Raw genomic sequence first — 26,473 nt, 5'->3', positions numbered from 1 at the left:
CCGGAGAGAACCAAGTTGGGGAAGGCTGATCTAATATAAAAGGCAGATGAAACGGGAAGTGATTGGGTTGTTTTGAAAGAGGACTGGGCAAAATAGAGATTTGCGGAGGGTGGAAAGAAGTTTCCAAGATTCAGTGAAGGAGACGCACTAGGATAGTTTGTCTTTTTACTTATTTTATTCACACACACACACACACACACACACAGTACTTCATTTTTACTTCATTTTCTGAAGGTGACTTGTGCAGTTATGAAAGGATAAATAAATAAGGTGGAGGACAATAACGTGCAAATACTTCTCTTTTTTTAAGTTACAGGCTAAAAATTTTTGTATCCTTAAGAATTAAGCATCATTTTGATTGATTTGTTCGTTACAGAAAGGCATTCATGAATGGAACTTCAGTGCTGACTCCATAAGAGGAGTAAGGTAAGGCTATTTATATTTATTTGCCTGTGACATTTTTATCTCACCATTCCTCTATAGTGCTCAGAGTGGCATACATGGGGGCTATCACATTTTTATCTTTGCAATAACTCTATGCTTAGGTTGGGTGAGAGTGTCTGACTCAGAAGTAGTTACTGAACTTCAGACATGAGCAAGATTCCAAACCTGGGTTTCCTAGTCTAATCACAACACCTTATCTTCCACACCACACCGGTTCCCTGTTGTAATGTGCCAGAGAAAAATTGTGGTAGTGAAGCATGTATGGATTGCATATTTGAATGCTTCCTCTACCAAAAATGATGTTTCAGCAGCAAGAAACAGGGAGAAGGTTGTCATCAACTCTTTTCCTGACATTCCTGCTTTCTGTGTTTGAGAAAGGTTTTCCTTCCATGAGGGAGCATTCAAAAACATGACCTCTACATGCAGCCTGATGTGGTACAAGTCATGGAAAAAATACCACTTGGTTCCATAAACGATATAAAATGGCTCTCAGACTTTATAAATCAGCATTCCCCAACCTGGTGCCCTCCAGCTGTGATAGAGTGCAACTCCCATAATTGCTAGCTAGCATTTGCCATTCTTGCTGGGAATTATGGGAGTTGCGCCCCACATTGGGAAAGGCTGCTATAGATGATACCAGAGAGAATACTTCATTGCAAAATAGTAATTTGAATGTTTTTTATGCACATCATAAAAGATTTCAGCATGTAATATTTTTACCATTTCTTAAAGATCATACCAAAATATGTAGACATGTAGATGTAACTAAAATGGAAATAATTATATTTTACTGCCATTTAGGGAATATTTTTACAGGAAATTAGAAATGTTAGTGCTTTAATCTGAAAAGGACTACTTTTGCCTGGACTAGAAAACTGCCTCTGGTACTAGACACAAAACTTTCAAGATATAGTGTTTTCTAGAACACACTTGGAAGCATGATGGATTTGAGAAATTAAGAGCATGTGGAAAGATTACCAAGATGTTACCAAGATGATTACCAAGATGGGTGACCAGCCAGATGGGCGATTAATAAATTTAATAATAAATTTAATAATAATAAAAGATGTTACCTCCCTTTAAAAAAATATTTTGTAAGCCTGTATGTACCTCCATAAAAACAGGTTGACAAAAGTATCGCTTTGTGAGACAAACTCATGTTAAGGAATGACTAATGTATGTTATGACTAATGCAGAGATGTGGCCGAGAAGACATTTTTCTTTAAAAGGATTGTTGAAAGCAGCATTAGTTAGAATGTGTTCCTTTAGAACTGAGGGTGTCCTTTAAAAAATAAACACTAACAGGATATCTAGGGATCGTTTAAATGTGACTTTGAATCCTGAGCCAGGGCTTCTTGAATAGCAGTAATTCTCTTGTGCAAAAGGTTGTTGTTGTTTTGTCATTAGTAGCTTGGGTTCTAAGATTGGTGGGCACTTGGGACTAGGCCTTCCCAGTGGTGGCCCTCTAGCTTAAGGAACTTCCTCCTAAGGGTTGTGTGGTTGGCCTCTTTGGTATTTTAAAAGACCTTCAGAACTGTTGTATTGTAAGAATTCCAAAACACCATAGACAGATACTTCAAGCTTCTTTATTCCAGGCAGTCACTAAAATGAAAACTAAAACCAACATAGACACACACTCTTTTCCCCACTTCCTCTTCCTCCCTGCTCCTTTTAATCTAAAACTCCCAGAATACAATTCACCTAAAACAGTATCATATATCCCTTTATCTAAAACAAATACCTTCTCTCCACCTAACAAATATACCAAAAGCTAAACATACCTCTGCAAACATAACAGAGCCATTCTAGAATCAACAACATTGCTAACCCCAGCTGAAATTAGAAAGTTACAGTCAGGGCCAGAAATACTGGAACAAGGATAACTGTTTTGGCAGTTGGTCTCTGTACACCACCACATTGAAATTGAAAGGAAACACACCCAGATGGGAGCGAAGCCAGGACTTTCAGCTGTAATTCAAGGGGTTTGACAAAAGTGGGGCACTAACCATTCAGGAAGGACAGCCAGTGGCATACACACACCCCCATCGTTGGTGGCTCATAAGTAATGGACTGAATGGCTGACAAGCAGCTGCATGGCCAGGTGTGGCCTGTTTCCTGGTACCCCATGACCAATCAAGCAGTTAAAAGGCCTGGAGGTGGTTCTGAGTGTTACATTTGCATTTGGTAGCTGTTCAGTGGAACTCCCAACATGAGAGCCAAAGAGGTGTCCATGCTAGTGAAGGCTCAAGAAACAAAATAAACCCATCAGAGAGATAGCAAAAACAGTGGGAGAGGCCAATACAACAGTTTGGACCATCCTGAAAAAGAAGGAATTAACTGGCAAGCTCAGCAACAGCAAAAGGTCTGGAAGACCACGGAAGACAACTAAATAGGATGACCGCAGAATTCTGCTCATGGTGAAGAGGAACCCTTTCACAACATCTAGCCAGGTCAAGAACACTCTTGAGGAGGTAGGCATGTCATTGTCAACATCTACAGTCAAGGGACGGCTTTATGAATGTAAATACAGAGGCTTCACAACAAGGTGCAAACCACTGGTAATGCTTGGGTCAAGAACAGACAGGCCAGATTAGCCTTTGCCAGCAAACACCTAAAAAAGCCTGCCCAGTTCTGGAATAAGGTTCTTTGGACTGATGAAACCAAGATTAACTTGAACCAGAATGATGGGAAGAGAAAAGTATGGAGAAGGAAAGGAATAGCTCATGATCCAAAGCTATTTTGATCATCATCTGTCAAACATGGTGGAGGCAGTGTTATGGCATGGGCATGTATGGCTCCCAATGGAACCGGGTCACTGGTGTTTATTGATGACCTCACTGCTGATAAAAGCAGCAGGATGAATTCTGAAGTGTATAGGGCTATACTTTCTGCTCAGATTCAGCCGAATGCTGCCAAACTGATAGGATGCTGCTTCATATTGCAGATGGATAATGACCCAAAACATAGAGCAAAAGCTACCCAAGAGTTTCTGAAAGCAAAGAAGTGGGATGTTCTTCAATGGCCAAGTCAGTCACCTGTTCTCAGCCCAATAGAGCATGCTTTTCACTTACAGAAGACAAGACTGAAGGCAGAAAGACCCACAAACAAGTAGCAGCTGAAGGCAGCTGCAGTAAAAGCCTAGCAAAGCATCTCGAGGGAGGACACTCAGCATGTGGTCATGTCCATGGGTTCCAGACTTCAGGCAGTCATTGACTGCAGAGGATTTTCATCCAGGTATTAAAGGCGATCTTTCAGTTTGAAATGATGTTGGTTTGTTCCATTACTTATGAGCCCCCAACGATGTGTGTGTGTGTGTGTGTGTGTGTGTATGCCGATGTCAGGGTGGCCACTGAGCCCATAGAATCCCAGAGTAGTACTGATTCTGAGGAAGAGCAGTCGCTCCTGGGAGGGGAGCATGCTCCTCTTTCCCAGGGCCAACAGCTGACGGAGATTCCTCCCACCAACATTCCTAGCCTAGATAGCAGTCCAGGGAGTGACAGAGCGCCGATAGCAGACTTGGTGGACGCATGACGCCGACGCAGAGAGTGGCACCAGATGGAGGGCGCGGAAAGGAGGCATAGTGCCCGGTTGGCACGCAAACAACGGCTGCGCCCAGAGGATCCAAGGGAAAAGGGGAGGGACTCTCCCTAGTCCTTAAGTTCAGGGGTCTGCCAGTAATTCCCTTTCAAACGGGGACCACCTGTTCCAATTTAGGGCATAGGTACTGTGCTGTTCAGATCTAGTTGCAAACGGTATAGTTGTTAAGTTGTAAAAGAAGAATAAAGCTTTGAAAGGAATCCCTTTGTCTGTGTCTGGACTTGGCTACTGGATTAGACTGAGAGAGGCCTCCAAGGAGCCCTTGACAGCCACTGGCTGTACTTCCTGAATGGTTAGTGCCCCACTTTTGTCAAACCCCTTGAATTACAGTTGAAAGTCCTGACTTTGCTCGCATCTGGGTGGGTCTCCTTTCAACTTCAATGTGGTGGTGTACAGAGGCCAACTGCCAAAACAGTTATCCTTGTTCCAATATTTCTGGCCCTGACTGTACATACATAGGCTGGGTTCAAATGACACACTAGCCCGCCGTGGGTCTCTCCTGAATGTGAACCACAGTGGGTTAACGTGTCGTGTGGGGATCATTTCCCAGCCCATGATTGGTAAGTTACCCACCCTCTTTACTCACCCTCTGCAGTGGGGGTATGGGGCTCTGGGGTGGCTGACCATGTTGTGTGTGAGGCTCCCTTTGGATAAACGTGCGTGACCATAGAGATGGCTGCCTAGAGCAGCAGGAAGTGTCAGCAACACTCTAGCCCACACAGCTGATCTCTATGCTTGCAGTCATGTAGCAGCAGGTGGAGCAGCTGGCACGACCCCATTCCCGCTGCGGTGGCTGCTCGGATACTCAGACGCAGCAGCGGGAAGACGATGACGAAACTATGGAGCAGGGATGGGTGCTGCCCTGCATGGTTCTGCAATCATGTGGGGGGGACACTTGTCATGGTTTCCCTCCCGCTCCTTGCAGTTTGGTTCCTCTACTCCTCTCCCTGTGATCGTGTGAGTGTGCCCACAGACTTTAGCTCATGCAGGTGGTTGTTTACTCTGTTGAGAATGTTGATCAGTCAGGTGTTCTACTTAGGTATTTTACGCAAGAGGGGAGTCATCAGTGCCAACTGGATGATCGATAGTGTCAGTAAGTGGATCATAATGTGCAGGAACCAGGTGCCTGGCATTCCAAATCCAGCCGTGTACTGTGCTACCCTGTCAAGTACTTAGAGAGTTAAAGTTAATCTTGATTCTCCTTTCCAAAAGATGCCCAGTTTCCTCACCTGTACAAATGAACCACATTGTATTCCTGGTTCTTTGACTCCATAACAGTGATCTGTATACCTCTTATACTTTCATGGTTTCTGTTGCACTGTTTATCTCACAACTGACTGTAGAGAAGCATCTGGTGCAATTCACCTATTACAATACCACAAGCCTATTCACCTGTTTTGAATAGCTTTTAATTGCGGTGTTTTATTGGTCCTGCTGCTGTTTTATTGATCTTCTATTATTATGGCTCTGGAAATAGTTTTTTCATACTGGCTGAATTATATTTTAATGTATAGTTGTTTTGTTTTGTTTTTTTATCTTTTAACATTTTATTATAATATCCTATTTTTTATTTTATACCTGTATTTTGTTCACCACCTTGGATGGACTTGGTTCAGAAAGGTGGCTTATAAATATTTCAGTAAAGTAAGTAATTATGTAGGGCAGGGGTGCATAATTTCTGGTCGGGGCCCAAATCCAGGCTTCCTGGGGTCCCAGTCCATCTCTCTGGGGGTTCACCAGGTGGCCATGCTCCTTTCCCCTGACCATATATTATTTGGTGGTTTCCCAGCTTTTGGGCAGTTTCCCCCATTCTGAAAGGCTGAAATTCCTCTGCTAGGGCTTACTTACTGGCAGGAAAGTCCTTAAGCTAAAATATGCTGGTATTTGGGATGCTTTGGCACCACACCTTTTGCCTTCAGCCCCTCCCACCCCTGGAATGTGGTCTCCAAAACTTCTCTGAAACGGAATTCAGTCCTCTGGCTGAAAGAGGTTCAACATCCCGGTGTAGGGCATGTCTGCATGGGGACTTTCTATAGTCCCAGTTTGAAGACCTGGTGCTAAACTGAAAATACGTCGGAAATACAGCAAGCATCACATTATTGACCTCGGTACTTTGATGGCTCTGCATTGTAGCAGGTGGTGAGAAGAGCTCACTTTGTAATGATGGAAGCCCTTCCAAAGCACTAGAGGAGAATTCAAACATCTCTCAAGTCTCCTGACACTGACTAACCACACAGGGAACTGCAATTCAGTGAGGAGGGAGTGGGGACATGTGATCCTGTATTCTGTTTGGAGCTCTGGGATCTGCAGGGGGAGGGGGAGGCACATCACATCTTTGTACTGCAGCCTATGTCCTTCTTTAAAAAAAAGAAAAAAGCATGAGATCATTCCTAACCAGCAGTATAACTCATCCTGTTCTTGTACAAAGGTTAAAAATCCCAGCATTGGTGGAAATACAGGCTTAATATTTTTTACATTTGTATGTAAAGTTATCTGGATGATCTTCAGTAAACTATATGCCAGTTTTTTTTAATTGTCAGCAACTGGAATTAGTCATAGAGCTTAATTCTCTCATACTTAGAAAAAGACTTTATTAATCTGGTGTTTGTGCCAGATAAGTCACAAACTGAGATGTATTTGATAACTGCTTCTTGATTTTAAGTTTGATTTTTTAATTATGCAGTTTTATTAAGGATTAATTAATTATTGTACAGGTGTATAGCTATACTGAGAGATGGTCTGTAATGACCCCACTGTTTAAAAGTATTGCCCCAGATACCTATCTTCTGTATTTTTTCCCATTCAGAATTTCCTGTGAACACAATGTATATTTAACCATTAACACCTTCTTACTGTAACTACTGCATGAATGTAAAACACCTGTTACACTGATGTTTTTTCACCATGTTTGGGGTTCCTTAGGCTCCAGGATCTTAGACAGGCAGTGTTTCATATTTTCCCCATTCACTTTATTGGGGATCTAACTGATCAATATGATCAAATGAGCACCATTTTAATAAATAAATAGACAGGGGCGGGGGGAGAGAGAGTTAGATAGATAGCTATCCTCCTTTTTTATTAGTAGTCTTTATTCAGTTTCCCAACTTTTCTTTTTAGATATAAGCAACAAAGAAAAAAAGAAAAGGGGGAATAGAGTACCATGTCTCTGTGACATTTGGGGTTACAAAAATGTATAAGACATCTGCTTAGCTCACAATAATTGGTAGGTCAGAAGTTTTATTTGTATTTATTTAGTTGTTATACTTTTAAATCACTCAATAACCCAAGTTCTCTGGGTGGTGTATAATACATTACAAACCTAAAATATAAATGATAAAGCAATGAATAAAAACAGTATATAATAAAAGCAAAATAAAATCAGCAGCAATAAATCAGTGCTACAGCACATAAACTAAAGCAAAACCATGAGCAATAAAAGTGTAGTGATTTAAAAGCTCTAAAACAGTTCTTAAAAACACCAGGAGAATAAAAAGAACTTCACCTGGCACCGAACCGATGATAACGTAGGCACCAGGTGAACCTCTCTTGGGAGAATATTCCACAGACAGGGTGCCACCACTGAAAAGACCTTTCCTCTTGAAGCCATCCATCTCACATCATTTGGGGGGCACTCGGAGGAGGACCTCAGATGATGACTTTAGTGTAAATAAATAGGTAAATACATAAGTTACAAATTATTTAAACATACAAATTAGTATATGCCATCCAGAAGTCAAAATACATAACTGGGTGGAGCTGATGGTGATAACACACATGCTTTAATATAGAGAGAGTGATAAGATTGTCAGTCCACTGAATAATAAATGCTGAAGATTTATCATTCCAGGTCTCTGGTTTTCATAAAGGCACACATGACTCCATTTCCTTTGACCTTACAACAGCTTCCACGCCACTGGTATGTAATTTAAAAGTGCATGAACCATTGCAACTTTCAACGAGGTTTCTAACCCAAAGTTGGTACATAATGATGACATCAGATTAGAAAGGAGCCACCACAGAGCACACCCACGTCATATGAACTAAATAAGTGCCATAGGTGCTATAGTGCCAATATCTAGCCAGCATTGATAGTTTCTTCCAAAAGAGCCACTGAGACATCCAGTACATACAGAACATTATTTTTTATTGTATCAGAAGTAGTTTTAAGTCTAGAGAGACAGATTGTACTAAGGGCATCTCTACACCAGCCTAAAATCCTGCATTTAAAATGGGGCTTTCTGCTTCCGTTTTAAATGCAGGATCACAACAACTCCCTTTTTCACTCGGTTCCTTTTCCCCCTCCCCTTCCTCTCTCCTTCTCCCCATAGCCGAGTTTTCCATTATCTTTCATTGATCTCGCTCCTCTTCTTGCCACTTTAACTCTTTTCACGGAGGAAACTCAAGCAGAACACAAGGGGGTAAAACTTGATAGCTCATTATCTGCGATCTATTTAAAAATGGAACAAAGGGCATTTAGTTCAGGAGACACCCTGGAGGGTCACCGTGTCATGTAAAGAGCCAGCAAACTTCTGTGAAGGAGCAATCTCAATCGCAGGATAAAAGCTCTGTGTGAAGAAAGCCTAAGGCAACTTTCCAGTGATACAGCTAAATGGGATACTCCAGTTCCTTGTTTCACTCGCCCATAAAATCTTGAACATCTAGGGGTTGTTGTTTTTTTAACTTATGTAATTGATTTATATACTGCTTACCATATTAAAAATATATCTGTGGTTTACATTAACATATATTAACACACAATATTTCTAAAACACAGTAAAACCAAGTACTCATGATACCATAGCTTAGTGACTTTTAGTAAAATTTTCAAAAACAAAGAAACACGCACAAAACAACACAACAGGAAAGTGTGGGGCAGAGTGAAACACAAAACAGATCCACTTAAAGTAGTGAAACAGGAGGATACCAATCCAGAAAAGTTAGTTTAAATCAGCTGGACAAGTGTTGCTGGTTCCATTGGAAGAGGCACATCAAATCCCCCTTGTACCATTGCTTCCATAGAACAAATGACCACAAACTCTTGCTGAAACTTAAATTAATTACTCAAAAGGTGTGAAGTTACATCACTGATAGTCCACACAAAACAAAATATAAGCTGCCAAGCCAGGGAACTGCTACAATGAAGTTACTCCCCACAAAGTCTCTCTAAAGTTGTGCCTCTTGGCTCTGTTCTCACTGTCTTCCAAGTCTGCTGGGGAAATTAGCTCTGAAGACAGGAGTTCTTTTGCCTTGCCGTCCCCTTGGAGTTGTTCCTTGAGACAGGCTTCTCCAACTGCACTCCCACAGGATGCAGACAAGCAGTTCCCCCAGGCTAAGGGCTGGGGCTGCCCCTGACTTTCACCCAGTAATTCACCCACTGTAGAGCTGAGTTGGCTCTTTGGCCAAGTCTCCTGTCACCTGCAGCCTTGGGCCCCATTTCTTCCTGCCGGGCTAGTGCATGTTTCTCCACCCATCTCTCTTTTCCATCTTTACAGTCCCTGCTGGTGCTTATTCCTCTTCCCCATGCGCTAACAGCTGCAGGAATTAGGCTAGGGGTTGAAATGCTTCTTTCATCTAGTCTTTGTCCCCTCCCTCAGCTTGCCTACAGTCCTTGTGCTCCAGGTGGTTTTGCTTTCTCTCCCTCCAAATCCTTGGTGTCCTGTTGGCCTTTAGTCAATGTTTGTCTCTGACTTGCTTCTTCCATCTTCTCTCAGTCCTCCCCCTTCTCCCCAAATGCTGCTTCATTAAGTACGCTCTCCTGGTGCAGCCCCAGCCCCCAGGACTCTGGCCAGCTGAGCAGCATCTCCCTGCTACTTCTGGGATGCGCTGCATAGTAGCAACAACTCCTTGCCTGGCCTCCCCTACTTGCGGCTACTCCCAAACAGCCTGCCAGTTGTTCCCCTCGCTGCTTTGGCTGAGAGGTGAGTGGCCTTGAGAGTGAAACAGCTGCAATGGGGTCTCCTCGGGCAGGGCATGCTTTGGCAATCCTTGGTAAGTCATCACAAGCAAATTGTGGCATTTAATTAAGTACCATTAATTTTGATGGGACTTAAGTATGAATAACAGTGCGAGACTAATTTAAGTTCAATTGGACTTACTTCCAAGGGCTTCTCTACACAGGGCTTTTATCTTGTGATCGGGATTGGTTACTCACAGAAGTTTGTGAGTCCTTTACATGATGTTGTCACCCTCCAGGGCCTCTCCTGTGCTTTCCTACGATTTCCATGGCTTTATTTGAAATGGAAATAATGATCTAATTAAAAAAATGGGATTTGAATTTGCCCATGTAAAGAGGGAGTTGCACTATAACAGCAGTGCCACCTAGTGGCTGTACAATGAAACATATAGAACTTGCAGCTAAAAGCAATCCGCGGGGGGGGGGGAGGAGGAAGCGTGTGTGAACAAGCCGATCTTAATCCCACAAAAAATCCAGAAAAGTTGCGGGATAAAACCCTGGTGTGGAGAAGCCCCAAGTAATTGTATAGGATTGCAGCTGAACCTGTTCTGGAGAGGGCATTGAGTATGAAGTGGCACAGAGTTGGGAGAAAGGTTTTTTATTTTTTGTATTTTGCTGGTCACCTATTACCTAAGGACGTATAAGAAAATCTGTTCAATTCATCAAGCGTCAGAACTTGCCCTCTTCATACCATCACCACCACCACCACCACCAGAATGTGAATGTGAGTGCATTTTACAGGCAAAGGTCACATATTGCTGAGCTTGTGATCACAAAATGCGCTTGCTAGAAAAAGGTGCACTTTTAAAATGAGCATTTTGAAAATAGTAATGTTCATGCTTTAGTTGGGGGGGGGAGTGCGCATTCGGGTGTGCACTTCTCCAGCTCGAACAACAACAAAAAGCTCACATTCAGGAATGAGAATAATTTGGACCAAGGTGGAACTCGGAGAACATTGACAAACCCGAGCCTCACTGACTCTCCATTCCTACTATTACCACAAATGTGTAGGAGACTTAATAAGCAGAACACATTTTCTTGCTATTTGCCACACTCCTTTCCAAATATATGTTTCATAACATTAATCGTGTGGCAGCAGTTATTCAGTGGTGGTGCTTTTGCTATCCAAAAAAGTGGGGGGGGGGGCGGGGATGTGATTTTTAAGTTTGTGCTAGGGTGCCCCCCAATGGCTTTTTATATTTCAGTATGAAGTAAGATTCATGCACTGAGAAATAGGTATATGGTGGCTGGACTTTCTGGGTAGAGGTTCCCAACCCAAGCTTATAGGGTTCAGTCTTCATGGAAAAGACCAAAAAAACAGGCAAGCAAACAGACAAGGTACCTGCAAGCCTAGGGACATGGACTAGAAGGACACGATTTTATTGGTAGACTTTTTTAACAGGAGCCACTGAAAAATGCAAAGTGCGCTTGCCAATGGACCATAGTTACATCCTGCTGGTGGGCTTTCACTCTTATTAGGGTTCTACCATTAGCCTATGCAACACATGTCAGAAAGAGCTATTTTCCTCATGGGTGTTATTTCTGACTAATTAATTGGCCTCCTTCTAGGAGAACAGTGTTTATTACAGGGAACAGCGGATCCAGGTGGTCCATGTTAAAAAAATAGAGCTTTTCTACGCAAGGCATTTACTGTGCACTCATTGTTCCCTACTCACGGTTGTTTGCAGGTTCTTTAGATGATGTCACAGCCCTCCAGTTTCACCTGTTTTTAAAGAGCACTTTCGGCAACGTTTTATGGAGTGGGGAAAACGTGGTATTATTTAAAGAAAGGGAAAGAACATGCTTTTTCCACTTGTGTATTTGCACTATTCTCCTATACCACAGTGCCACCTAGAGGTTATGTAGTGGAAAAGCAGAAATGGAAACATTTTTTGTGTAGTGCTCAGATCTCATTTCTGCAGTGAAACTGAATGTAGATACAGCAGACTAAGGGCCTCATGTAGAAAAGCTCATAATGGTTAACAGAAGTTTGTGTGCTCATCATATCATAGTGTTAACTGAAAAGCTTCATCTATACACAACACTCATGGCTGGTTTTCTGGAACAGGCAATTTTGCTGAATGATTGAGATCCAGAGCCTGTTCAGTTATATCAAGCTTTTTCCATTATGCTATCCTTTGCATTTAATATAGCGAACAGATCTTCATACCACACTTGTAAGGCCATATACCACATTCATTTTAATTATGCAACTCTTATTATCCTCCTTCTTCCATGAAATCTGCACCTATCTTCCGTTGTAAAAATAATTACAAATTCCCCTGGAGCACCTTTTCACATGAAGGTAAGTAACTGGAAAAAGCATAGTAGTATCCTTTATACCACAAGTATAAAAGGTTCGGTTTCTTGTTGAAATACAAAGACTACTTGAAGCATAGAATCAGTAACCCATGCTAACTTTGCTTCTCTTTCAGCATTTCAAAGTTTGAAGAAAGGTGCTGTTTCCTGTATGTATTGCACAATTCAGATGACTTTCAAATCTATTTCTGTACAGAACACCACTGCAAAAAGTATGTGCTGGTCAATATTCAGCATTTAAAACATTTTTAATGTGCCATATACACAGCTTGCATGAGGCAGTGCTATGAACTGCTGCCGTTTAGTAACTTAGCCTCAGTTTGTGAGATTATCTTTGACCAATTGTGTTCAACCTGTGCATGAGATGTGTATACATGAAATGTTTATACCAGAGGTGGCACATTCTATAACATCAGGGTAAATTGAGACCCACAGATAAAGCAGACATAACTTACGTTATTAAGCAATTTATTTGGAAATATATTAGCGCATTCTTTTTCAATCTAAGCGTGCTGTTCTATGCATTACATAGAATAAGATGCTAGAGGTGGTAAGAGTCTGGACTCTACCATTTCAGATAGAGGGTTGTTTTTAAAAAAATCTCCCCCCACCTTTATAAAAAAACAAGAACCCTGCATGTGTAATACAGCTCCCCACAAGAGAGGGCTACACAAAACCATACTGTGTGATGGCAGGAGGCTTATTTCTACATGGGACAGCATTAAAAAAAATTATACCCTCGCCCCACTGCCCAATATACTTGTAGTTTTTAGTACAATCTAGAATTCCATCAGGTCAGATTATTGCTTCAATTTAAATAGTGTATAGAATACCTCCTTGGTGGGAAATGGACTGCTCAAAGAAAAATAATCAACATTCCAAAAAACAACAGTAGCAGAGGTTAAGCTGTGCTTGCTGGTGAACTGATTAGCATTTATAAGCCACAAGCAAACACAGGATGATGAGTATGAAGTGATGTTTATTAGGGATACTTACAAAATTCTACCCATCAAATTTTAATCTGGCTTTTGAGGTTCTGAATTTCCTAGTCTTGATTACAGAGTGGCATTAATGTGTTAGGCAAAATGCCATTCTTACAGTGTTAATTTAAAGACTTTGTTCAAATGCTACCTTTTTCAGTTTGTATCTCCCCGTACCTTCTGTTTACCAGTGTGCAGCATTACACATACACATTTATTAAAAGACTGTGCAAAAAATAACCATTTTGCAATCACACATTCACATTACAATTCCTTTCTGTGCTGTGCTGTAATCACTGCACATTTGTACCATCACACTGCAAAAGACAATGCTAATGTGATAGTACAATTACATTATTTTAGTGTCAAGTATTTTAAAACCACTTTTTAGGACTGCAACTTCCCAAAGTGACATAACAAACTGAAGTGGGAAATAAGGCACAATTTAAAGGTGATCCCACAAGAACAGACATACAGAATGACTTTCTGAAGCCACTCTGCTGACATATGGTAAAAAAGCAGTAGTCTAGTTTAGAGATAACACAGCATGAGTAGCCATGGCCAGGTCAGATTACTCCCCAGGTTGCATCAAAATTCCTTTTGGCATGATGTATAATCAGTCTGCCTGCATGCTCCAATGCATTAGTCACCTGTAAGGAAAAAGAAATACAAACTAAAACTGGAAGGCAGGCAGAACAGAATATGGAGCAAAATCAACCCACGGAATTATAATGAAACAGATTGGTGAAACATTAGGGATAATTATCTGTGATGTAATTAGGAAAGATGATTTGTACTAGGAAATAAATCTTATTAGCTTATGTACATAGAATTCCCTTGAACTGTATACATATATCAATACAAGAGACCATTTATTGATTGGGGAGAGAAAGTGAAGGTTAAAAACATGATGCATACAATAATATAGTCATAAGCAACTAAAAAGAAGTGTTAACCATTGGGTTTAATTCTGTTGTAACATTATGCTTTTCTTTTATATGTTTTTGGCAGATTTTTTGAAATGGTTAATAGTATCACGGAAGAAATAGGAAAAAACACAGAGGAAGGCGAATGTGATGGAGACTCTCTGGAGGTAACGGAAGTATTGCATTCTTGCTAATTTTCACACTTTTGGAAACTGCACTCTTTAAGATAGATTTTTAAATTAAAGGTAGTCTAACAATTTAACTCTCAAATGTTGTGATGACCAGAAACAGCTTGTTTCTATTTAGAAAGTCTTATTCTTCAAAATGAAATATTTACATTTCTTAACTCATTAAGTAGCTTTGTTTAAAAATGAGCCTTTGTTGCTTTGTTTAAAAAGGCAAGCAAAATTCACCATCACTTTCACATGGAAAGAACTGCCTAAAGATTTGAAACCCCACTTCCCTCTTCCAGCAATCCTGGAAGTTAGTGTCATAAACTCATTGCAAAAAAAAGTGAGCTATGATGGTTTCTAGCAGATGGAGGTTCCCCATTTGGCCTCCTTGGATTCTTCCAGCGCTCATGGCTTGGCCTCCAAGCCCCCTCTTCCCCCCAAGGAATCCCTGCTATTGTCTCTGATCTGTGATCAGAGATAAGTGGGGATTCTCCCGCACACTCAGAGGAACTATCTAGATGGTGTCGTGGCTACCAACATGCATCTCTCCTTTGCATCTCCCCAATGATGACTAGTAGAAGAAATCAACTGAGCTTTTCCTTCATTGCTGGCTGCCACTTGCATGGAACTATAAACTGAACACAATGCAAGATGCACTATTTTACTAGACATAACCAGGGAGATGCATGGGAGCCATATGGGTCAGTGGCAGCCACACAGTTCCCATAGCATATAGTTAACATTCTCAGATTGATATAATCTTTTAAAACTACTGTAGTTCACCTGGGAATGCTAATTAGCCTTTGGAGGGTGGGATATAAATGTCAGAAATAAATAGACGTTATACTGTGTTTGGAAAGCATGGTTCTTCTAAGATGTCTGCAATGACAAAAAAATAAAAGAAATTATTCCGTGGTGACAATGATTTCATTCAGATGGGCTGTCACTTCCCCTGGTTTGAAGTGCTATTAGATCACTTCCTACTACAGGACAATGTTTACTTGGGATATGTACCAGAATCACAAATCCCTTCCTTTTGCTGTATTTCTTTTGTAGTATGACTATGAATATGATGAGAATGGTGAGCGAGTCATTCTGGGGAAAGGCACTTATGGCGTAGTTTATGCAGGACGAGATCTGAGCAATCAAGTCAGAATTGCCATTAAAGAAATCCCAGAAAGAGATAGCAGGTATAGTAATGGTTAATGCTAACAAATACTACTCTGTTTACAATTGTGCAATTGAAGCCGCTGATTTAATTACGGCATTACTACAAAAATCACTGGCAGCTCTCCATAGGTCTTCATACGCTTTACATTCTCCTAGACTGTGGACTTGTCCTCCCTGTAGGTCAGCCTTCCCCAACCTGGTGCCATCCAGATGTGTTGGACTACAACTCCTAATGGCCATGCTGGCTGGGGATGATGGAAGTTTTAATCCAACATATCTCAGTGGCACCAGGTTGGGGAAGGCTGCTGTAATAATCACAGAAGGGCATCAGATACGTCCTGTTCAACTCTTATCAAGAGAAGAAATGGAGTAATACCTAAATCCACAGATCCTTCTTCACATCACAGGCAGCCAGTGGAGGCTGGTGGCTCTGATGTCAGTGGGTGGTGAATCTGCTCTGGGTTTCAGTCAGAACTCTAATTACGTAGGGAGGCGGTGGGCTTTCCCACACTGGAGGCATTCAAGTGAGGCTGGACAGCCATCTCACAGGGATGATCTGACTTGGATTCCTGCATTGAGCAGGGGGTTGGACTCGATGGCCTTGTAGGCCCCTTCCAACCCTACTATTCTATGATTCTCTAACTGAAACCTGGAGTGGATTCACTGCCCAGCTGACATCAGAACCACCAGTCTCCACAGCAAGTGACTGCCCTGCTCATAATAATCTCTGTGTGGTTATCCACAGAACATATGGATGACATTGGGTGGGTAGGGGACACAGAAGGGGTGTGTGTATGTATGTGTAAAAAAGGCCTGAGGGCAGAAGTAAATATTATACACACAAAGATGTAACAAATGTAGTTTGATATTTTCATTAGAGAAAAGATGCGTTAGGGGATGATTTGAAGCACAGAAATGGCAGACATGTTCTTAACCCTTTCCCCATCTGTTGTTTTCAGCTGACATCCACTCATTGCCTTCTCTCCTGCATGTTTCCAGATGTGTGTTTATTCTCTCCAACATGCATCAGGAATTCTGCGGGGGGGAGGGAGAAGGTTGGGAAGAGCAATGGCCAGGGAAAGGGTTAAGCACCTCCTGTCCCTCCTCTACTTCCCTTCTCCAAATTGTCCCTCCTGCAGCAGCTTTTGTCTAACAATGTTGCATCTAATGTTAGTCCAAAATGTTTGAGAAATACTGTCATACATAATTTTGGGACATGAAGTAAAGCTTCCTGAAGCAAAGAAATTATGAGGTGAATAAATGAAAGCAAAGAGAACTTGGTCTGGACATCTCCAGGACAGGAAATGAGAATGGGAAATTTGTATGAGAAATACCTTCAGAGCTTGTAAGAGTAAAGCGTAAACCACCAAATGTGGAGCCTTTAAATATTAATATTATTAGAAGACCATTTTGTAACAGGGAAGCCCTATCGTCAAGATTCGTGTAACTTTTGGCAGACGGGTATCTATCTATGTAAGTTCCCTGTTTTCAGTACAAGAAGGAGACAGGTTTGATTTTAGTTCTCCCAAATTTAAACTGTTGCATGATATTAGCACATTAGATATCGAAAGCTTAATCTCATACTGAGGGCAGTATCCAGTGGGGCCTGTGCACAGTCAGCCCTGCTGTTTCTGGTCTGCAAGCAGCGAGCACCACTAGTTCCAGTCCACAAGCGGCCCCTACCACTTGCGGAACACGAGGTAGCGCTTCCTGGAGTAAGCCCTGGAACAAGTGGAAAGGCTTGTTTCTGGAAAGAGGTAGGTCGGCGGAGCCCTTGCAGACTGGAACCAGCAGGGCTGGCCACACGCACACCAGCCCCATCGAATGCTGCCCTGAGAATTAAAGTAATACCCAGCCTTCTTCAGGTGCACAGTGTATAGTACTTTTTGTATAACATCCATGATCAGGTTCTTAAAAATACCCCATGTAAGGGCTGGTGCGGATGACAGCTTCCCATGCTACTAGTTGTTGCTGTAGCTTTCGCCCAGGGGTATGGGAAGAGCCGTGGGAGAAGGGCAGGCCACTTTCCCCAAAGAAAACCCTGTATTTACTGGGGGAGATCCATCTGCATGGACTGCATAATCTACACATGTCCCATGCCGGTCCTGTCAACAGCATTGTCTGGAAGAGCGCTGATGCGCCCTGCATATCAGGATTGCTGCAACAGTCCACTTGATCCCTGAAATTGCAGTTGTCTTGTGTCTGGTGATTTTCAGAAAATAAGTACTTACGATGGTCAGAACATGATACTACCAAAAGATGTGAATGTATAGAGTTGTGACCATGTAATGAATCAGAGAGCCGGTTCTGATAATATGCTGGTGGCTGACTTTTGCAAGAACAAAGGATAGTATCCAGTAGTGTAAACTAGTGTAATGGCAATACCACTTGCTGATGCGATGGGCTTCCCAGAAATCTTCTTTTGCCAGCAAGCACTTTTGGCGCTGCACTAGAGATTGTTTACACTAGCACAACATCATTTATGTTAGTGGTAGTGCAGCGTTGGATACTGCCTTACATCCAAACCCCAGCAAATTGAGTGGTCTACGCACACAAGCAATGCAACGCTGGAGCGACTAATGCACTGTTCACATGAGCGGACAACTGGTCGTATGAGCAGGTGTGAGGGTTGCAAAAGTTGGCTGCTAGTGTATCATTGAAACAGGTTCTGTGTCTCAACTTTGCCAGAAAAGCACAGAAAATATGCAGCCATATAGGATATGTGAGTTGACAATGACTGGAAATCGAACATCTCTCAGTGAAGAGGAAGAAATGTTATTTCACTTAAGGCAAACATCTGTGGTTGACCTATCCTATAAACCTCCTACTTTAAAAGCTTTTCATTTATGTTGGAATATCCAGCCAAAGAAGTAAGCTTGAATTTTATTTTTGTATTTCGTTTTTCTGCGCTGGTAGGATAGTTGATTTATTTAGCCTTCATGCTTTCTGCCTGCCTGTTTGTTCTGCATTATCACTGAGTTAGGAACCTATTTCCTTTTCACAAACATTGCTTGGGCAATTTCCTGTTTCATTTTACTTTAAAGTATGTGTTATCAGAATTGCTGTCAAAGGTTATATTGCAGCATTACAACATTCTGAAACACATACAGTGAAAAATGTTGATTATTCAAACATTCTAAAGTGTCCCTTTCTTTTAGGTATTCCCAGCCTTTACATGAAGAAATAGCTTTACATAAGCACCTCAAACACAAGAATATTGTCCAGTATCTTGGCTCATTTAGTGAAGATGGATTCATTAAGATATTCATGGAACAGGTGCCAGGAGGTAAGAGGTTTTAGATTTTGTTCTCCTTTGGGACATTCTTCATCCCTGTGCAAAAACAAAACAAAACACCATATAAAGACCATGGAATCTACATGTTATCTTTTCTGATACAGAGAATGTAGCAGTTTTCACACACTGTCACATGCTCAATGAATGTGTGAGGAGAGAGTGGGATCCTGCATGCTAGCTAATGTGCTCAGTGGCCACACTCCTGTAGTAGCTGTGTGTTTAGCATTAATAAGGAAGGGTCCTATGTGTGTACAGTTCTTCTGCAAAACTGGAACCAAGGATTCACAATCACAAGGAAGAGCCCTTTGTACATAGAACACTTTCTCATTACTGCCAGAAGTATGGCCACCAAGGTCATTGGGGGAGCGGGGGGGGGGAGAAGTGATGGTCTTGCTTCCCCAACACCTGTTCAGTGTACACATGTGGGGAGATAATGTCTACACACACCTACTGTTGGGAAAATATATATTCCCCCCTCCCGTTTTCTTGGTCCGAAGTGGTACGTACAGGGAGTCTACTTTCTGACCAAATTTTTTATCAGAATCCAAGAGGCTAGAGGATGGTGCACCCTCCACTCCTAGATAATTGTTATCTCAGGAGTAATCTCTAGTTGGATCACTTCCTGAATGGATTTTCAGATAAAACATGTTGCAAATAAGTATGAAATCAGTTAATATGTCTGAATGACCACTAAGCAGAGTTCTTGCTTTAACCCATACTGCACCCATCTATTTGGTTTAACTGACTCATTGTCACAAATACATAAATTAAGGGAGAAGAAGTAGTCCTGTAGAAGGAACTTTTTCTGTTCTCCCTAATCTGGATTAATTGTTAATGAGCCACAGTAATTTAGCAAACTCCATTACTGTGAGATTTGTTTTTCTTCTAAGGACACAGTCCTATGGGGATAGGTGGCTGCCTCCGAACTCGGAGGCGACCGCCTATCCAATGCAGGGCAGGAGAAGCATGGAGGGGATCATTCCCACCGTGCTTCTCCTGCCCTGCATTTGCAGCTGGACAGCTGATTTTGGCTGTCTAGCTGCGGGGAGGCGGAGCGGGGGAGGAGGCTGCCGGATGACACATAGGATGTATCGTACCAGCATTTCCGCCTTTCCTGCCCCGAAACGCCCCCTGGAATTCCCCGTTTTGGCCACTCCACACTCCTCTTCCGAGTGCAGAGTGCGGGGCCGTTCCGCACTGCCTTCAAGGCAGTGTGGAACGGGAGGAAGGTCAGTTCGCCAGGAACCAACCTTGGAGTGCGGGCTCTGAGGCTGGTTCCCAGAAAACCACATATCCTATGGCCGTCTAGCCGCTGACTAGCAGCCATAGGATTGCTCCCTCCGAAGACTATTTTCTTCTAATAGTCTGATATAACCTAAACTAACACAAACTTAAGATCTTTGGAGCAGAATAAGCAATGTGTTCTCTTTTTATTTTAGTATTAACAAGAAATGATGTATTTATATCTTATTTTACATAACTTGAATATTTTCAGTATTTGAGATGCTGGTATTACTATAAATATTGCTATTTTTATTCAGTAGGTATAGACACCATTGATGATGATGATGATGTTGATTACCTTCTTTAGTTGAAAGGCATTTTCACTGTCATTTACCCCATATTACAGGCAGTCTTTCTGCTCTTCTGAGATCAAAATGGGGACCATTAAAAGATAATGAACAGACCATTGGTTTTTATACCAAACAGATTCTTGAAGGATTAAAATACCTCCATGATAATCAAATAGTGCATCGAGACATAAAGGTGGGAAGTTTGCTTTGAATTGTAAATGTAAATTTCTTTGTGAAAAGAATTAGAATCATGTTAATGGGTATGAAGTGATCTCAACTGCTCTCTGAAGCAAATGAAAATGATAATCTCCACTTCATGCTGTTAACCATCATAAACAGCAGAGAACATTAGTGCACTGAGGTTCAGTAGCTGGAATGGAGGAGAACTGAGATTCAGTTATCTGGTTCATGAAGACATCTAATCCAGTGTGGTAGACTGGTTGGAAGTAGACTGGTAGACTGGTACCAGTCTGACTGGTAGACAGTGTGGTAGACTGGTTGAACTCTCTTGAAGAGAGTTCAAATCCCTTCTCAGCTGTAGGCTTACTTGCTGACTTTATATAAGGCATAAGGCACTGTCTCTTTGACTCATGTTCTCTGAAAATGGGAGGTTTGGGCTTGCCTAAAATGGACTGTGTTGCCTGAATTATTTCTTTAGATGGATATATCTAAAGAAATAAGTATTCACAGGGCTGGGGAAGAGAAGTTTTAAAAGACATCCCTTCCCCAGCCCTTGGAGAATTCTTGGAGATTTTTAATAACAAGCCCACCTGCCCAATGTTCATTTAGCTACAGACTGGCTTGCCTCAGAGATGGTGAATAGACTAATTCATTTGGACCCCTCAGTTTTGATTAAAGTCACTCTTGTATGGAATACATGAAACTCTGTTGCCATGGGTTGTTGTATTAGCAAGGCTGCAGTCAGGACAGCACACTAGAACTACTTTGCTAGAACAATGTGTGTACCCAGAGTTAGAAGATAGACCAATGCAACAGTGATGGCCACCAATTGCTAGACAGCTCTGGCAAAAACAATTATATGATGCAGAATGGCCCATATTGGGAATGAATGGAAGATGCAACCGCGCATGCATCTGTTTATGTTGGAATGCTTGTGCCCATAGCAGATTGCTCAATCTGCTCAGATGTATATGGATTCATTAATCTGGTCTCATTTCTGTTCTGTATAAAGTTCCCTTTAAAAAGTACATTTGATATTTTAAAATGTGATACGGATATACAGTTTATATTAGATAAATGTTAAGAACATGTGATTTTATATAAGCTAATTAACATTTCTCTGGAAAGCACAAAACATGAAATTCAACCTTGTGTGAGTGGAAGGGTCCCTCTTGCAGCCCCATGCACTCCCAAAAAATCCTCTCCAGAGCTTCAGAGATCTTGCAGAACACTGTGGCCTGCATCTTATAGGAATGCAGTGGGAGGGGGGAATTGACCCAAATCAGGAACCTTGCGGAAATGGTGCAAGATTCGTCTGCTGATTTCAAGCAATTCCACCTCCACTGCAGCCCCATAAGACACAGCGTACAATGTTCAGAAGGTCCATCTAACCTTCTGGGAAGCCTTTCTGGGGGTACAGGGGGCTGCAAGCCAGGAGAGGGAAAGGTCTGTTGCATAAGCTGCCTTCCACTCGCACAACACTGAATTTCATCCAAAGTGTTTCAGGTATTACCTTCATTAATAATAAACACAGGAGAGAATGCTAGAACTAAAACTTACAATATCATCTGAAAGTCTCTTGATAAATAGCAAAGACACACATTCTTTAAAATTTTGAAGTGTTTGAATTACCTCAGTTTTATTGTATTTTTTTTACATAATGTAGCTAGATGGTAAACCCATAGGTACTATTTCAGTTCAGGAATGAAGCTTCGTTGAACTAGAAATGTAGTGTAGCAACATCCACTTAATTCTTTTATAGCCTACCGTGAGGCATTTCAATATGTGTTTTAGCTGCAACCTGTTTCGCAACATCAGCCATAAGATAAAATAACAATCCAAAATGTTCTCTCCTCCAGGGTGACAATGTACTTATCAACACATACAGCGGAGTGCTAAAGATTTCAGATTTTGGAACATCCAAGAGGCTTGCTGGAATAAATCCGTGCACGGAAACATTTACAGGTATGTTTCTGTAAATTCTGTAAACTGTATAGAGCCTCCTAATTTTAAAGTGAGGGAAGAATATTCAGGTTAGATATCTAAGTTAGATACCAGCCTACAGGATTCCCGGGAGCTTTTAGTTTCCTTTATCTGTCTTTGTTAGAGAAAACTATACCTTTTGTGACTCAGTTGTGTACATATTTTGAAAAGGATACCACTGTACAAAGTAAGTTAGGAACCCTGATATGGGCTGAGACCCTAATCACATACTGACTTGAGATGTTCTGTTGAAATAATTACAAAACGTGTTCAGGAGCGTGCGTTTATTCATTAACCAAGTTGTTGGCCTCCCATAAGTAGTAATAGTCTGCCTGAGTGATATACAGAGCAATTTCCTCCATTGTTATCAGCAACATTCCTTGTTTCTGAATCAAGGGAAAGCCAGACTGCTACAGCTAGCTGACCTTCCTTATTATACAAAGACATTCTGATCCAGCTAAAGGCCAAACGTATGCATATCCTTAGCTGGGTGTGGAATTGTGTGCATTCTGTTCCCTTGCACAGTCAAGCGTCCAGGAGCAGCATACACACATACATACTTGGATATTAGTGGCTTTCAATACTTTCATTAAAAAGTATATATTCAGTTCAGAATTCATGCTTTTTATAAACTAGAACTAGTGTAAAAGTAAACTTAAGTTAATTGAGTTCCAAAGTAGATTTAACTGCAGTTTAAGTAAGATGGGTGTGGTATACTCATAAAAGCAGTCTTTCCCAGCCTTGGGTCTCCAGCTGTTGGACTACATCTCCCATCATCCCCAGCCAGCATGGTTGGTGGACATGTTGGCTGGGGATTATGAGAAGTGTAGTCCAACAACATATGTGGACCCAAGTTTTGGAAAGGCTGAATTAGAGTGTTGGACTAGAACTAGGTTCAAATCCTCAGCCAGCCATGAAGTGAACTGGGTGACCTTGGGCCAGTACTGTCTCTCAGCCTAACTTACTTCACAGCATTGTTGTGGGGATAAAATGGATGGAGGAGAACCATCCATGCTGCCTTGAGCTCCTTGGAAAACAGGATCCTTGGCTCAGGATATAAATGTAATAAGTACATAAATAAAATATGTAATAACAGCAACAAGATAACCAAGAGCTGCTGTAGTGCAGTGGCTAAAAAACTGCACTATGAAATAGAAAGTCCTGGAAACTGATCTCACTTCTGGCATGAACTCACTTGGTGGCTTTAGGTCAGGGGCAAGGAACCTCAGGCGCAAGGGCCAAATCCAGCCCTCTGGGGTTCCTCAAATGGTCACATCCTTTTCCTCTGGCCCAGCCACTTTCCCCCCCGAAACCACCAATTGTTTGGTGGTTCCCCGACTTTCTTTCGCCATTCCTCTCCTAAGACTTAGTTACTGGCAGTAATTGAATTTGTCCCTTGGGCTGAAATAGGTTCTTCACCTCTTACAACTGTTATTTTAAGCTGTCTTGTGCCTGCATTGCGAAGAAAGGCAGTGTATTAATTTTATTATAAATAAATAACTCTTAGCCTCTCACTGAGCTCCCATCTATAAATGGAGGCAATACTGTTGTCCTATCTTTACAAGGGTTTTGTAGGAACTTCTGAAATAGTGACCTGCTTCAGACTTCACAATCTCGATCTAATAAACCATGGTTCATTGGACCAAGAACAAGCATTGTACCCATGTTCTTCCTCCTTCTTTCTCTTGTGCACTGCATCTAACACTTCAGAGGTTTATTAGTTTCCTGGCTTGGGTGTAATGGAAAACCATCGTTTAATAAACCATGATAGAAACACTAAGCCTGGCACATGAGGGGTGGGGCAAGGATGGAACACAGGAATAAAACTCATTCTCAGTCTAATAAACCATGGTTTATTAGATGAAAATAATTAGGTCTGATCCAGGCCAATGTAGATGAAATGCTTTGAAAACTCTGACATACTACAGAAATGCTAAGTTCAATTTCAAGAATACTCTGATAAAGTCAGAGAATTTAACCCTTAACTGTATGCCTTCTTTCAATTTTAGCTGTTGATCAAGGAAATTCCTGCCGAAGTGAAATAAATCTCTGTTCTTAACAGGTACCCTTCAGTATATGGCACCAGAAATAATTGATAAAGGACCAAGAGGTTATGGAAAGGCTGCAGATATCTGGTCCTTAGGCTGCACAATTATTGAAATGGCCACAGGGAAACCTCCGTTTTATGAACTAGGCGAGCCACAGGCAGCAATGTTTAAGGTCAGATTATATTTATAGGTGCCAGGTTTTTGTAAAAGAAAGCTATGTTATCTAATTAAAAGGCTGAGCTGGAGAAGAATCATGTCACGATATCCTGGTTTGCAGGGGGTGGGGTGTGTGTGTTATTTTGTAGTGATGATACAGTTGACCAGGAAGATACTTCAAAGAAATAGAATGCTAAAATGTTAGATTGCCTTTTTTTAAAATGAATGCTCTCAGAGAATGAAAAACCATTTCAGATAAAACTGGGAAATGGCAATTCATGCTGATTCTTTTTAATGTTGCATTTGAAGGAGGAGACTTCCCTCTGTGATGGAAGATCTGCTGATTGTTTTCCTTCTGCATTTATCAGGTTGGAATGTTCAAAATACATCCTGAGATTCCTGAATCCATGTCAGGAGAGGCAAAAGCTTTCCTGCTACGCTGCTTTGAACCAGATCCAGACAGGAGAACCTGTGCTAATGAGCTTCTTGTAGATGACTTCTTAAAAGTCACAAGCAAAAAAAGAAAGTCCCAATCAAAGCTAACAGGTAAAGACATACTTAGGTCTAAGTGGGAGAGATTACGTTCATTAGGATCAACTAAGCTACTGATGACAGCTCTATAGAGAATACAAATGCAGAGTTCATTAACAGACTTCGAATATGGCTTTCAGCTATCGGTTTGCATGTATGTTGTCCAACAAATGCTTTTAGAATGTTGACCTGGGCTATTGTTTTTAAAATTTTGCTTCTTTTTGAAAGCAATGAGACTTAGTCACAACTGATCCTGTTGGGGCAGTATCCAACAGTGTCATTCTGCAAACTCAAATAGCACTAGCAAAGCTCCGCTGAATCTTTCTGTTACACAAGCAGTTGCCCATTAAACTTGTGCAAGCACTTGCACAACCAAGTGTAATGCACAACTGCTTGCACAACTCCACTTGTGCGGATGTAACTTTAATAGGATTTTCCTCTTGAGTATATTCAAAACCTAGTTTCCACTAGTGCAATGTCATTTGTGCATAGGGATGTACGAAAGTCACTTACCGTTTCGCGGATTCATTCCTCCGTCCCTCCCCCCAGAATCCTCAACGGGGGGAGGCGCTCCGGTCGCCCCCCCCCGGAATCCTGCCCGGCTGGCTCCACTCCACGGCGATTCCGCCCGTAGCCACCGCCGCTTGTGTCCCTGTAGTGAGCCATGATAGGCTATGTAAGTATTTACGTAGCCTATCACGGCAGGCTAAAAAACAAACAAACACGCGTACGCAAATGGCAGTGGCTACAGCGGCTGCCATTTGCGTTCTGTATTTTTTGCCGTTTTAGCCTACATAAATATTTAGGTAGGCTATTACAGCGAAATAAAGGGGAACGCAAATGACGTAGTGGGTGTCAAGGGCTCCTTGGAGGCCTCTCTCAGTCTAATCCAGTAGCCAAGTCCAGACACAGACAAAGGGATTCCTTTCAAAGCTTTATTCTTCTTTTACAACTTAACTCTACAGGTAGCAACTAGATCTGAGCAGCAGAGTACCTATGCCCTAAGTTGGAACAGTTGGTCCCCGTTTGAAAGGGAATTACTGGCAGACCCCTGAACTTAAGGACTAGGGAGAGTCCCTCCCCTTGTCCCTTGGATCCTCTGGGCGCAGCCATTGTTTGCGCGCCAACCGGGCACTATGCCTCC

The 26,473-nt window shown here is 41.8% G+C and overlaps 1 protein-coding gene across 5 annotated transcripts in view; it reads left to right on the top strand.

Annotated features, from left to right (window-relative positions):
* Nucleotides 1-26,473, top strand: part of MAP3K5 (mitogen-activated protein kinase kinase kinase 5) — a 154,075-nt gene that overhangs the window by 103,488 nt on the left and 24,114 nt on the right. For 3 of the 5 annotated variants that reach the window (XR_014786700.1, XM_084827628.1, XM_084827627.1), the window contains exons 12-21: nt 377-426; nt 7,889-7,957; nt 12,430-12,525; nt 14,305-14,386; nt 15,449-15,582; nt 18,721-18,848; nt 20,488-20,624; nt 22,471-22,576; nt 24,657-24,814; nt 25,167-25,344. Coding sequence is in view for 3 of the 5 variants with exons in the window: in XM_084827628.1 (XP_084683754.1) it covers nt 377-426; nt 7,889-7,957; nt 12,430-12,525; nt 14,305-14,386; nt 15,449-15,582; nt 18,721-18,848; nt 20,488-20,624; nt 22,471-22,576; nt 24,657-24,814; nt 25,167-25,344 (1,138 nt within the window). In the remaining 2 variants the exon portion in view is untranslated. The remainder of the gene's footprint in view (nt 1-376; nt 427-7,888; nt 7,958-12,429; nt 12,526-14,304; nt 14,387-15,448; nt 15,583-18,720; nt 18,849-20,487; nt 20,625-22,470; nt 22,577-24,656; nt 24,815-25,166; nt 25,345-26,473) is intronic. The other 2 variants (XR_014786701.1, XM_084827629.1) reach the window with 1 other exon arrangement.

The sequence above is a fragment of the Heloderma suspectum genome, chromosome 1 (genome assembly GCF_057233095.1).
Source record: "Heloderma suspectum isolate Gila_16-S chromosome 1, 16-S_ref, whole genome shotgun sequence".
Lineage (NCBI taxonomy): Eukaryota > Metazoa > Chordata > Lepidosauria > Squamata > Helodermatidae > Heloderma > Heloderma suspectum.
The sequence above is the reverse complement of the archived record's forward strand: the minus strand, read 5'-3'. Positions and strand labels throughout refer to the sequence as shown.